Here is a 14,895-nt window from a genome sequence, read left to right on the forward strand (position 1 = left end):
GTCTTTTTAAATGCTAACTGCCTTGGGCCCCTGAAACAACAGCCGAGAGCACGCCAACTGCCAACTCAAAGACTGTCGGAGTAAGAATCTGATTCACTGAAAAATTAATGAAACTGCTCGTATTAAATTTTGAACGGCATAAGAAATAAACCTCAGCTGTATTATTTTCGACCATTTTGAGCAAAACCTTTTCGGGCGAAAAATTCAGACATTTTCATGTCATGGTATAAAAAGTTTCGGCCATTTTACATTTCAAGTAAAAGCATTCTACATTTTTCTTCAAGCATATCATCTTTTACATTATTTGGGAATTCTATTTTTGGGCAAAACCTTTTTTCTCTATGCGATCCACCGATTAGTTTAATCCTTTTGAGTGACGGCTCACTTTGGGAAGTTAACAGCTTTCCCTATATATTTCACTGGTTTTCCCTCAACTGAACAGTGTCTATCGTTCAACCAACCTTTCATTGAGGAATGAATGCGGGAAGTGTTGACAAGAAATATTTAACAAGAAAATTCATTTCATTCCTTTTTGTTTAACAATTGAGGTGTTCCTGGTTGAGAATTCGATGCAAAACGCTTAACGATTTGTGAAATTTTCTTTTAGCGTGAAGTGAATCGGGAAATTCCTTCGTGGATTGCGCAAGTAGGAAAACGGAGTAAAAGCTGGGTATCAATGAATGCGATGATGGTGTCAATTGCAAACGGCAGGAATTTCAAAGACAGCCGAAGAACAAAAGGTGACGTCAACACAGGAGTGCGGACGGATTGCACGCTCATGACCTCATACAAGTGGCGCATTTTGTAATAAACAGCAGCCGTGAAACAAAGTGTTAGGTAACGCGGAGGCACTTCTTTGAAGTTTTGATCCAATCGCGATTGTAGCGTGAAAAGCTCTTTTCCCGGTCTTTGTTTGGCAAGAGATGTCAATTGATAACGTAGCAGGAAAAACAAATGACGCGTCGATTTGTTTGCTGAATGGAGGCGACCAACAAAAAGCCATTCACGCGCTCGCTGCAGCAAACATTGATGAAACACGCGCACTGCTCTGCACGCAACGCGAATTTATTCACTCAGAAAACTACTCCGCCACCGACGTGTTACGTAAATTCTGTTATTGACACCAGAATTTTGCCGTTCATTGTTTGCACATTTCGTGCACTCGCCCCACGCCGTCACCGCCGCTTTTTCAATAAATCGCATGAAAAACTCATTGTGCCGTTTGAAATTGGAAATCCCTCTGCGCAGCCTGCCAGCCGTCGCTCGGGTCTCATTGTTGGCCACATCTCTTCATTGAAAATGAAAATCTGATCAATATTGAGCCACTCAAGGACTGCTGCATCGTGAATCGACCTGCTCCTTGAGCGTAGAAAGGTACAACACGCACCTTCATGGGGGCGTGTTAAATAGCATATATTGAATTTGGGCTGAAAAAAGCGGACGGATTTTTTGTGTAATTACCAATAACATCGTGGATTTTTTAGAAATTTATAGTAAGTGTGTGAAACCACTAAAAATATATTCATATTAATCTTGAGAGATTTTTATTTAGGTTTTTTACATTTCATTACTAATACTTATTTATATAAAGTGTGTTTAATTCATTAGTAAGTAAGTAAACTCGTCAGCAAAATTAATTGCACCATATTAAGAGTATCAAATTGGTACTTTCATTCTTCAACACAAAAAGTATACGTTTTAAAGCTGAATAAATGATTTCATGGTTTTTATTTGTTTGGAATTATAATATAGTCTTCCACTTTTAAGTCAGATTTATGATTTAATTCAATAAAATATTCACTGATGGCAATGCGTATAATGGAAAAATATTGATTAATGATATTTATACTCAAATCAGTGACATAAATTATATTTAGATATCGGATGGTTTGTTTAATTTCAAGGTGAAAAATATTCATTATTTATAATCTTGTGAATTTTGATACAACCCCCATTTTGCATTGTCCCCTTGCCCGGAACCCACTGTGGCTGAGCTGCTTCAGCTGCATTGTATCTCGTCGCAAAGAAAATGCTGTACACGAAAATGACAAAAAGGAATTACCCAGGACTTGCAATCGCCACTTTGAACTCTGAGCGCGCCTTTCAACTCGCTGTGAGAGCTAGCCGGAGTCTTACACAGCGATGGACAAATAATTTCCACTGCTTCAGGAGCAGTGGAGCGTCTCGTCACAACCATTGTGCGCCCCTTCTTTGAGATTTTCTTCACAAGAGATGAGTTAAGAGAATCTGGGCTATTTCCTTGGCCTCTGAGCTAATTGTACGCGTTCTTGCCATTGTGTGTGTGCGTATGACGCAAAGAGAGCGAGAGAGAAGAGAAGAGAGAGAGGGACCGTCGAACGGGAGCAAGAGAGTCGCAGCTAGGAAATTCATGGTGCCTTTTCAATAATCAAACTCGGCTGCGGCGCTAATAACTGTGGAGCTGCTGCCTCTGCTTCTGGCGACGATTCTCTCCTTTTCCTCTGGCCATCTCTCGCTTGCTTTAATGTTGCTCCTCCTGCTCGAGACAATGGCCCGAGAAGATAAATCAGCACACATTTGGAGAGAGTTGAGAGAGACTGCCTGGCAAGCAGCACCAGTCGACCTAACTTATAAAGACTTTCTGCCAGAGCTTATTGCACTCGTCGCTTTATGTGCTGTCAGCTTCAGGATTTCTCCGAGACAATGCCGCCGCTCCATTGTCAAAGTCTTGATGCTCTCGTTAGGTAAAAGTCGATAGTTGGTCAAAGAAAAACGTTCCTCCCAATCTGCTAATTTCAAAATTTCATTCTGTCGTCTCTCTGCTTCGGCCCTTGGAAGATTCCGATATCCCAGCTATTAATTTCGCTAGTTCAAATACGCGGCGATGAGGGTAACATTGATTTATTCCCCGTGCTCACCGGCCTATTTCCAGCTTATTAAACCCAGCCGGGGCGGAAGAGAGGACATAATTGTGTGCGCGACGCGCCTAGCACCTGGTGTTGTTAAGAAGTCTTAATTCGTCTCACTCTCGAGTGGCTGCGGAGAAAGGAGCAGGAGGCACGGCAAGAAAAATGGCAGCAGATTGGGAAATATTTTCAAAATATAAGAAAAAAAGTTATCATATCCGCGAGTCAAGCGGAGAAGAAGAAGACGAGGAGAGAAGGAGCAGAAAACCACTAAAAGTTTCCCTCTCTAGCTGTGCCGCGCGCAGTATTTTTTCTCCGCTTCTTTCCTCTCTTCTACAATTTCCACTCGACTGAATCTCTGTCCCTACTCTTTTATAACAAAAATAACATTTTTCTTTTTCCTTATCATTTTTTCTGCTCGCTCTGGGCTTCACGTTCTCGGCTCGCTTTTTCTAATGAGATGATGGCCATTGACCAGTCAGCACCTCCGAGACTTGTGCACGTTCGCCAAATAAAGCGTAATGACGGCAAACAAAAATCAATTTGCACCGACCGAGACTAGAATTTGCAATGGCATTTAAGACGCGCGCAAGTTTCCCTCCCATAGACATATACACAGAGCAGTTTATAATGCGGTGGCGGCGACGGAAGGGTGTTAAAGCTTGCTGCCAGTTTCGCTCCTGCTTGCTGCCTGGCTTCTTTTCTTCCGTTGGATGGATTCGAGGCAAAAGTTAGTTGCCCATATCGAGTGTGCGCACTCAAGCGTTAGTATCAAAACCCACACCCCCGTGTACTCGTCCATATTGATGATGATAACTCATCCGACAACTCCGTTCAACGCCGCGCCGAGGCAGCCACCATTTTTGCTTTGCGTCAGCACTTTCGGGCCCGTCGAAATCGAATTAGACTCGTCGACACAGCTGAAACTCGCAGCCCTTATTCTTTTCCGCGTCCATCCTAATGGATTAATCTGGTTACGCCCGGCTTTCCACCGAATTTCAAAGAGAAATCTTCACGTTGTTTGCAATAAGTCAATTTGCGCGACCATTGTGTTTTGCAGATTAGATCTCACAATCAGTTTCCCTGACAACACGCTAAGGGAATCTTCGAAAAATTGAGCCTGAATATGAATTAATTGCTGTCTCGTTGAAAATTCCGCGTGAATGTTGGTTATATTTGGTTTGGCCATAGATAAATATGAGAGAAGGCGTTTTCTTTAAAAATTCACACTAATTTGCACGCGGTTGCTAAAGTTTTCAAACACAAACTTATCGATTACGCTTGCTTATTCAAGTTTGAGCAAATAACCCACTTGGCAGCCGCGTTTGATTGTACAACATGATTTACTCACATCCCCAACGCAGCCGAGTGTTTGCCATCTTTTAGCGTCCTCCCAGCTGCCCCCTGATACATGCGCGCGTATATTTATTTATATTTGGCGTTGGCTGTGCGCGTATTATTCGAAAATTTTCCACTCCACCGACTCCTCCCCCATCGGTGGCGGCTGCTGCTCGGCTGCTGCAGGCAGGCCGCGCGCGACGAGTCATTTAAAGAGTGCATCAGCGACATCATCAGCGCGCTGCCGGCTAGATTGGCAAAGATCAGGCTCAAGTGTTGACACACGCCTGCCTTGTTCCGCTCATTTGAGGGGCGAGACAAACGTCCTGTGCCAAATTTCGGCCGCCCTTGATCGCTGTATTGGGATAAATTGTTTAACTGCCTGTGCACACAGTCGATGAGTAATCGGAAAACTTCAGCGATGTTGCTTCAGGGATTACGCATCTTTAGATTTAGTTTCCAGTTTTCATCAGAACTTATACGCAAAAACCAATTTCTTACAATTAGCGAATAGAAGGGTTAAAATGAAAATAATATTTTTAGCGAAAATGTGACAATTTTCAAGCACTTCTACTGAATTAATAATATATGTATCTGGCTGCCATTTTTTCAAGCCCACATCAACATTTAAGCGAAACAATAATTTTCCAAATAAATTTGAAACACGAATTTATTTTCCTGATTTGCAAATTAAAACAGTTGTTTGTTTAAAATGTAATGGAACTCGTGAAATAGGGACAAACTTTTCATGTTATTTTAAATATATCAATAAATCTCGCACACTTTTTTCTGACTCTTCCAACTCTAGGTGGTGCCACAAAAATACTATGATTGCAATAATTGAAGTCTTCTGCTTCACAGCACTCCATATTGATTTTTATTTCCGACTAACCATAGTCAACCCCTCTTCAATTTCTACTTTAAATCTTCCCCCCGAGAATCCAATTACCTGCGTCTGTTCGAGGCAGACTTTGAGAGCGCCTGATGAAAGGATTGCTTGTCTGTTGCAGGTGTCGTCGATTAATCGCGTGCTGCGCAACCTGGCTGCACAAAAAGAGCAACACGCGTCCTCGCAGAGCGAGTCCGTCTACGACAAACTGCGGATGTTCAACGGCCAAGCCCCAGGTTGGGCCTGGTACCCTGGAGCGACGCAGACCCCGCACCTCAGCCTCCCGCCGAACCCGACGGCCGCCCTGCCGTCCGCCGCACAAGTCACCAGGGACGATTTGCAGAAAAGAGGTGAGTTTTGCTAGAACCAGGGTATCATTCGCAAAAATGGGGCATGTAATCTGCTGCAGCGGATGACCATTTATTAACGAACGGCCAATTGTGTATAATTGGCCACTCCATTGAGAAGCTGAACAAATAAACAGGCCGCTGCCGTGTTTGCCTGAAAAATAAATGTTTATTTGCTCCAACGGTCTGTGAACGCTCCGCGATTTGATTTGCCACTTTGATTTTCCATCGCACAATGCACTGATTGCTTTTGGACAATTTTCTACTAGATCATTTTGCCTGTTTTCAGTGATCAATTCACGGATGGAAAAATCGATTCAGATTAAATTTATTCTAAAAACATTGATCGAAAATATAAATTTTGTTTATTACAGAATGCCAAAAAAGCAAACCAACATTACGTCACTTATGAGCAAATATTTTGGGCTTTAGTTTAAACAAGGACCAGCCTTCATAAAATATTGAATTTTTCTATAATTCTGGATATTTCAAGCTTGGAAAAGGAAAGGAAAACGATGTTAAATGTCATGAGAAAAAATCACGAAATGTATTATAGAAATGGTCGAAGCACAATTTTTACTCTCTCGACACAATCGATTTTCTGAGTGATTAGAACAAAGGTCCTTTTGTGTGCACTTTTGTCGGTTTTTGTTCTTTCACATCAGCACCAAAAAACACCTTAGCGGCGAGCAGTAGCATTTTAAAGGGATAAAAGTTAATGACGCGATACATAATTATACTGGGAACGATGATGGGTACAACACACGCACGCAGCATGCACACAAGTGAAGAGGACATAATTACAGGCAACGTGCTTAAGAGCGCTTTTCATCGCAGAGAAAAACAGCCGAGCACTTGACTCTCTCGTTCTGCTGCTGTACGCGTCGTGTGTATATTTTCGTAGAGTGCGGTTTCCCGAGAAGGGGGTGGTTCGCCTTTCAAACCGCATTGAAACGCGAAGAGCCGCGCGCCACCGCCGAGGCAAAGAGCGAAAAATGTTCTTGAAAATTTATTATAACAGCTCGCGAAGATTTGGTACGCTCGGTTGGTGCAGGTGAAGCAAAAGAAAAGCCTAAATCAATGAGCGTGTTAAGAGACGCTGGCTGAGTGCGCGCAAGCGTGATGTGATGCAATTTTCCCTTTTAGCTCTTCGCTCCGCGCGCGCTCTCTCTCTCTCTCTTCTCCCGTTCGCTCTTTCAAAAAACCACCGAATAAAATGAACGCCAGGCAACCCGCCTGCCGTTGCCGCCGCCGCCACCGCTGCCGCCGTCGCTCGCGCGTTTTCATCAAACACACTTCATTTGTGATTTTGTAACAGGTTTTAAGCCTGCCTGAGCGCGCGTGCCAATCGATTTTCCGCCAATCTCGCGCTGCTTCGCCACCGGCGGGTGCATCCGATTTCCCTAAATCTGAATGTCTACCAAATTAGCCCCGAGGGGGGCGTGGTTGCACAATTTGTGCCACGCTACTTTCGCTAGGATTACAACCCTGGCGATTGCCGAGGTGGAGATGAGAGTTAGGCAAATTGTTGAGCACGAGTGTGGTGCGCGTTGCCTACCTCTCGCCCGACTATTGATTGAATGCGCGCTGGTGAGGTGTAAAATTCAATACTTTGATTCAGTTTCAACGCGTTTGCAAGTCTCGCGACAAGTCAGTCAGAGCCGGTGCGATTCTCGGAACGGGAGGGAGAGTTGTAAACTTTCGCTTCAAAGAGGAATGCTTTCGAGATTGCTCAGATTTCCCTCTCTCTCTCTCTCTCTCTCTCTCTCTCTCTCTCTCTCTCTCTCTCTCTCTCTCTCTCTCTCTCTCTCTCTCTCTCTCTCTCTCTCTCTCTCTCTCTCTCTCTCTCTCTCTTTCACTCGCTCGCGCCGCTTCTAATTTCGCTGAAAACGAGAATGCAGATCTGATAAAAAATTGCTGCACAGCAAAGCGGAAATATTAATAAACGCTTCCCGAAACAAATCGTTCACCTCTGAGAAGCCGACGGGATCTGCGTGATTGTGTGTCCGTCCGCCAGGCTGAAAAAGTGGCCAGACTTGAGAAAAGTGTGCCTGTGTTTTATTTAATAATCAATATTAGCAACAGCAGCTGCGAACCCATTTCTTTGCAGCCCAATCGGGTGGTCTGCTTGTCAGCGAAAACGCACCCCCGACCGGTCGGGGCCGGCAAATTGGGGGTCGTTTCGGAGGCAGCCAGGCATGGCTGGGGATGCACTGGGCGATGCAAAATGGAATCAGATACGCAATATTTTTGTGCACCACCACCCTCGCCGGTTCATCTCCTCGGGCTCATTTTGCGGGGGTGCGCCGGGGGTAACCATGGAAACGGTGTGGAACGCTGCTCGGATTGCCGCCACGCGGTGGTTGTTCTGCCTCCCCTGTAGCAGATTGTGGAGGCCGAAAGAGAGGGCGAGGTGCTCCTCCTCCACCCCCGCGCGCGCCGCCAGCCACCCTCAGCCACCCCCGGTGTGCAGTGGCAAAAGCGAGGGCCCACTGATGGAATTTACGACCAACACAATTACGTGTTTAGATGGAATGAGCAGTCAGATGGAAGAAATGTTTGTTCATTTCAGCCGCTCCGCGTCGCCGCTCTCGCCAGCCGCCGCCACTGCGACACGCAATCTCGCCTGCCGACGCTCACCCTGATTAGGCTAGAATTTTAATTAAACGTCAAAAGGACCAAATTCGCCTTTTGTTTCGCTGAATCTTCCACGTCGATTGTTTTTATCGCCCCCCCCCCCGGCTTGCGCTCACTCACGCCGCCTTCCCTTCCCAATTCATTTCGGAAATATGGGTAAACCTATAACTTTTTGTGGAAAAACAATTTCAGCATCCTCAAATTGATGATAGTTTCGTTTGGAAACAATTATTTTTTCTCAACAATTTAAGCATTGCAATTTAAAGCTCTTTAATTTCAGACGGTGTTTGAATTTTTAAAATAATTTTGCCGACTTCCGTTTTTGTGTTTAAAACCGATTAGTTTGTTTTCGATTGGTTGCAAGGTCTTTGCCCTCGTAATTATTTACCTTCGCACCTTACTGTACCACCTATTAGCCCGCATGTGACAAATTAGTAGGTAAATTTAGAGTGGAAGCAGGCGAAAAGCTCGGCAAATGCGGCGCTTCGCGCGTGGCGAGCCGTCGAGTTGTAGCGAGAAGGGTGGGAGATGCGAATCTAATGCCGTGTGCTGCTCTTTGTTTGCAGGGGTCTCCGACAACACCTCTTTAATCCATATCACTTGTATGTATGCACCTTGTTCTAAAGGTGTGTAATTAAGCATGGCCCCGCAAAAGCAAACACCTTGCCCGACTCAACTGTGCATGAGACACAAAGAGAATTTTCGTTCCGCTGCCGACTAATCCGCTTGCTCGATATATTGGATAAATATAACGTTGCTTGCAGGCACTGTTAAATAACTGCACTTTTTCTGATATCATTTATACACGAGCATATTGAATTTTCAAATATTCCTTTCTATAAACAACACAGACTCAAAATAAATACAGAGATTTATAATTTTAGTTCGAGTTATTTGGATTTAGTTCCTCGCAAGACGTTTAGCGCTCAGACCAATAAACACGCAGCTAATATGCAATCCCCTCATTCAGCTATTCCTGATGCTGTTGTGACAAATTAGCACGGCGAATAGGTCCGTATCACTTGCTGTGTGTACGCGCGGGAGGGCAAATATTGTGATTATTATTTTCACCATCTGCCGCTCAAGCAGCTACTGGGTGTAATGCTCATTAATTCTCTTTGAGTAACTTGTACGCGTGGGTTTCGTCGGAGATGCTCGTCTGGCGATAGTGCGGCCTTTATTAATACAAACAACAAGAGAGTAAGCGAGTTTCGGAGTGAAATGCGCTGCCGTCCGACATCAGCGCGTTGATTTCGCTGCAGATTGGCCAGCGCTGCTCTTTCATGTGTAAATCATGTGTCATTTTGCGTGGCAACAGAGCGCCAGCCACCCACCGGGAAGCCACCCTCGCGGTGCGATAAATATATACGCGTGTTTATCGCCCCTCAGGGGGTGCAATTTAACCGACTGTTTCATTGTGATCTAATTAGCGTTGCCCAACATGAAAGAGTAAATAACGTTTTATTATATTTCGCGAGCTTGATCCGTTTTGTGTGTGCTCGCTGCGTAACGTGACGCAAGTTGCGTAGAACGCCAGTCGGGGGTGCGTTCGGGGATAATCCAATATCTGCTCAAAAATGGATTATCTCTCTCGTGTTGTGATGAAAGAGGCGCGCCGGGGGTGCAAATAAAGAGCTCGGCGGCAGTTGTCTCGCTTCGCAAAGCTCAAAATTTTCGACTTATTTGTTTTGCAGCAGTTTTGCGTTGATTTCTCTTACTCACATGGAGATTCTATTTTCGAATGCTATAAAAACTATTCTACGTGGAATCATTTAAGGATTAAGCAGTGAATATTGAAGAGCAAAATTTTCTCACACGTTCCCGTACTTGAAATTTATTGTTTTGACCCCTCAGCTCTCATCATCAGTACTTTACATGTAAAACTAAATTCACGCAGCAGCATGGATTGTTTCACTAATTTTCTTCCCAAATTTCGCTAATCATGTTTTTTAATTTTTAATTTCATGATTTCTCTGACAATCAACCAATTTAATTGTTTACAGTCGATGGAGTGATCAACGAAAGCACATCGGATGGCAACTCGGAGCACAACTCCTCTGGTGACGAAGACTCGCAGCTGCGTTTACGACTGAAGCGCAAACTGCAGAGGAACAGGACCTCGTTCACGAACGAGCAGATCGAGTCCCTGGAGAAAGGTAAGAGCAGTGTCTCAGTTGTGAAAATTGTTTTGGCCGAGATTAAAGAAGAGCAGACTTGACCAGCAGACAACCAAGCCGCGGGTACCTTTATTGGGGAAAGGCAAGCACTGCCACTTTTTGCGGCTTAGAGATGGAAATCACATCGGCCGAGAAATCACTAAAGAAGTCTGGGCGGGAAGCGGAGAGAGGAAAAAGCGGCAGCGAAAATAAGAAAGGAGAGAAAGAAAGAAAGAAGTCGTCCCAGGGCAAAGAACAAATCTCATTGCCTACGGGTTTAATTTCGCCTCTCTGGGGAGTTTTGCGGCACAGCATAGCGTTTGCTCTCTCGGGGGCAGGGGTGGTTGCCGCTGCCACTGTTGCTGCTGGAAGAGAAAGGTTCGAGACAGCGATGAGATCTCAACGACAAGATTCATTTCATTTTCTTCGCTTTTATCCGCGGCTATTTTTCTTCCCTCCTCTTGCAACAATCCATTCTCGTCGTCTCTCTTTCTTCTTGGGTGGCAGCCACCGCGTGCTCCGCCTGACTTGGATTCCGTTCGGCAAGAAACTTTTGCAGCTACTCCGGCAGGCAGCACTTTGCAGCTAAAAGCTCTGTCTGTATAGGCGCGCACATACGTATTCACAGCACTTTCATCTCAAGTTATGATGAAAGCGAGTGAGAGCGCGCCTCACTCCGAAAATGCTGCTGCTGGAGTAGATGCTGTTTAGCTCTCTGCCACATGTTGACATTATAAATCCCGTGTAAACCGAAAACTTTCCATGCACGCACAGCAAATCCCAGGGTATCTCCGGCAACGAGCTCTTCTTCATCCATATCATTCATCATCTTATTCAAATAAAAACACTCTACAAAGGCCAAAAAGTTTCATCAGCTTTCAGAGCGCACCGTGTTCTTGTACACTCTCAAATCTCTCTCCCTTGCTGACGGCATTTACAAGAATGGGAGTGGAGAAGAGGAATGACGCTCTTTAATACTGTTGACGTGTGTGTTCCTTTCACGGGAGCATTTCACAAAAATCTTCAACTAGACTTAATTTTGATTTTTTGTTCGACGCCTCTTCAGAAATTCAAAATCTGTTAATTTTAAAGACATTATTGGGACGAGGGCAATTCATTGCTTTTCCATATCAAAAATATTTGCTAACTTCTTCTAAACAAGAGGCGTGAAAACTGTGCACCTTAAAATAAATATTAAATATGACAATTTGGATTCATCTGATTTTGAGCTGATTTTTAATTGTCAGCATATTCACTAGCTTGAAAGCCTTCGATGATAAATTTCGAAGTCAATGATGTTCTTCTGGGTGGAAAATATAATTAAATAAATTTCTTTCAGATTTAATCTGCTTTGAGAGGAAAATGGAAATCATAGAAACGTTACAAACTTTTATGTTTGATCGAAAATGACTTCACTTTAAATCCTCAATCTGGTGGTTTCGGTCGCTATTTAATATTGCTCTACTGCAATGGATGGCAATGAATTTTGTTATAACGCAGGTGTGGTTTGTTTGAATTCAGAATTCGAGAGGACGCACTACCCAGATGTTTTCGCTCGTGAGCGGTTGGCCGAGAAGATTGGACTTGCCGAGGCCAGAATACAGGTGAGTGCCGTGATTGGACGTGTGTATACATTATAAGTTTATCTGCAGCCCAAGGCGCGCCCCATTAATCTGTATCTAAATAATCCGCTGCCATGCCAGCCAGCCAGCCAGCCCGCCGACCGGCTGGCTCTCTCCAATCACATTAGCAAAGCTGGCTTATGCCGCCCGTGTTATAAAGAGACGAGATCGCGGAATAAATGCGCGTACATTCCACGCCACCTGGATTATTCACATTACCCCGCCACAGCCGAACAAACACAAACGACACCGCGCGAGCTTTTTCCCTTTTTCCGAGAGCCAATTTGCATCCAAACTTTTCGTTCAGTTTGATTTTGGCACCGCAGCGTTTTCAATTCCCATGAGAGCGCCCTCCTGCCGGAACACACACCTCTTTTTCCAATTAATATTCTGGAACACCGCGTGAAAAACATTTCTGAAAGTAAATGCAAATAGCACGGCGCGCGAAAGGGAAATTAAAAAATCTGCTCTGTGTCGCCGCCCAGCAGCTTGCTACTCGCTCGCTTTTCGCCCTGCTATTTCATTATGTGTCTTTCCCCTTGTGGAATTTCACGCGCGGCCGTGCAATCTTTAAAAGTGCGCAACTGTAAAATCCTGGCAAACAACACCGCTCTTTGCCGTAATTAATTCCTCGCGCCAGGCGCGGACGGACTTGTGCTTGTTATTGCCGGCACGCTGAGCTGCGAATTCACATCTTTCCCGCCGCCCTTTCGCTTAATTTTTTCGCGGCCGTCGGCCCTATCTCTCTTGGCAGACCCAATTTGCTGCTGAAAATTTAATCTGCAGAATAATTGCACAGGTTGGCAAGATTTAAAATAAAAAAACAGGCAGCTTTCTCGAGGAAAATGAAATATAATGTATATCTTTTCAAATGCACTTCTTAAATTTGGAGTGATCAAATTAATGGGTGCTTAATTGCTTTATGGGGAACCAGACTTCCTTGATTTCCCAGCAATTTCAGTTTGGCATGTGTTATATACCATCAATAACTAAAATTCTTGCGTAGTTTTTTGTTTTAATAATGTTATAGAAAGCGATTAATTAAAATATCAGTTCCATGAAAATTTATATCAAATGTTTTTCTAGCTATTTAACTGTCCAAAGTTACAATTGTTTGAATTTGTTTTTGTACCTGTTTTAACAAGCTTAGCTAAATAGCAAGTCGCTAAAAAATTGCTCATAAACTATTGAAATAATTGTGAAAATTTGGAGACAGAGAACACACGGGTTTATTTTTGTAGCAGGGCTGCACGCTGAAAAAATATTTGATCTTAAAATAAATTTTTATCTTACAAAAAATGGAAGGAGATGATAAATTGCCTCCCTTGGTTTGTTTCACTAGGTGTGGTTTAGCAATCGCAGAGCAAAGTGGCGACGAGAAGAAAAACTGCGAAATCAGCGACGATCAGTTGATCCCGTGGGAGGCACGACAACGCCATCAGGATCGGCGGCCGCCGCAGCCGCGGCCGCTGCGGCCACCAGACTGCCCATCAATCCAGCAGGATTCAACTCCATGTACCCATCTATCCCGCAGCCGATCTCCACAATGGCCGACACGTACAGGTCAGTTTCTGCCCGATGTTCGTTTCAATAAATATATAAAATAGAGCAAAAAGAACTGCACGTAAGGGATAGTTGCTCCAAATTGAATTACGATTTCTCCCTCGGCCATATCAAAAATAATTATATCAAATCCCATGGTCAGCATTTTTCTTTTCGTCTATCTTTTGTATCTTTTTGTGCGCATCTGTGCTCAAAACTGGCGCTCCATTGTTATTTTCAATTCTGTGCGCCCCTTTTCTCCTTCGCCTCTCACTCTGGATCAAAATCCATCCGATATCTGACGATCAGCGGTGCATGATGAGAATGTGTGATGGATGTTTGCAGCTCTATGTCGACCAGCCTGAGCAGCATGAGTGGCAGTTGTCTACAGCAGAGGGACTCTGGCTACCCCTACATGTTTCACGACCACTTGTCTTCACTAAGCTCGACCTACAACTCACGGGCAGTCGCGGCCGCGGCCGCCGCGCAAAGCGCCACTCACTCGTATGGATCGCCGACAACCACATCCGCATCCACCACAGGTAAAAATTATTTTTGAGCCACAATGACCTCTCAAAATACTTATTAAAGTACACCTGAATATTGAACCCATTTTTCCGCTTGAACGTTAAAAGCAGTGTGAAAGCAAAATTTAAATAGTGTTTTCTGCTTTTGACAACAGTTTAAACTGTGTTTCTTTTTAAATACTGAACCGAACATTTTAAAAAGTTTCGTTCTTTCCTAGATTTTAACACCATTGTAATCAAACGTATTCATGAAGTATATGTTAGATTAATAATGTAACATTCCGATATTCTGCATTTTATAATTTTGAGGTCAGTGGAAAAAATTAATTAATCAAAATGTTGTGTTTCAGGAGTGATTTCGGCTGGTGTGTCCGTGCCAGTACAAATCCCAAGCCAGAACCCTGATCCCGCGTCCAACTACTGGCATCCTCGGCTTAACTGATCTCAGCTTTTTGGGTTTCCACACAGCCGATGCTTCCTGTTGGAAAACCCAGAGCAGCCGGGAACTCCATCTCCAGGCGCGTCTGATCAAGCGGCCAGTGCGACAGAAAGCCAACAACCCATATCTCAGGCATAGACTCTGAAATCAGCTCCGCATCTCATTGTCAGTCAGTTTGAATCGAATCACCAGATACACAGTTGTTTGTCGTAGCTTCTGAGAAATAAACTCTCTTTTTACACCTCGTACGTTCTGCAGTCTCCAAATGACCAATACACACACACATCCCGGTAATCAAGGTTGTATTGAAAGCGTATATTTGAAATTTAAATTACCAGTGTTTAAACTACTAGACAGTGTTTTTAAATTCATCAATCATCTGAACGACAAGCGCAACACGTTCTTTGCTGCAAGTGGAGTAATTTTAAAAATGTGCAATAACTGTTCACTTTGGGCAGGCCAAATTAATAAGTGTCATATGTGGAACTGAAACAATTGTATGGCATGAAAAGC

At 44.0% G+C, this 14,895-nt stretch overlaps 1 protein-coding gene across 4 annotated transcripts in view; it reads left to right on the forward strand.

Annotated features, from left to right (window-relative positions):
• The window catches only part of LOC135944050 (paired box protein Pax-6-like), a 31,750-nt gene extending 17,120 nt beyond the window's left edge, over nucleotides 1-14,630 (forward strand). For all 4 annotated transcript variants that reach the window (XM_065490737.1, XM_065490740.1, XM_065490738.1 and 1 more), the window contains exons 6-11: nucleotides 5,234-5,462; nucleotides 10,100-10,252; nucleotides 11,774-11,856; nucleotides 13,217-13,437; nucleotides 13,762-13,958; nucleotides 14,294-14,630. In XM_065490737.1, the coding sequence (XP_065346809.1) occupies nucleotides 5,234-5,462; nucleotides 10,100-10,252; nucleotides 11,774-11,856; nucleotides 13,217-13,437; nucleotides 13,762-13,958; nucleotides 14,294-14,385 (975 nt within the window). In that variant the 3' untranslated portion in view covers nucleotides 14,386-14,630. The remainder of the gene's footprint in view (nucleotides 1-5,233; nucleotides 5,463-10,099; nucleotides 10,253-11,773; nucleotides 11,857-13,216; nucleotides 13,438-13,761; nucleotides 13,959-14,293) is intronic.
• Nucleotides 14,631-14,895: the final 265 nt, after the last annotated feature.

The sequence above is a fragment of the Cloeon dipterum genome, chromosome 4, assembly GCF_949628265.1.
Source record: "Cloeon dipterum chromosome 4, ieCloDipt1.1, whole genome shotgun sequence".
Taxonomy (NCBI): Eukaryota; Metazoa; Arthropoda; class Insecta; order Ephemeroptera; family Baetidae; genus Cloeon; species Cloeon dipterum.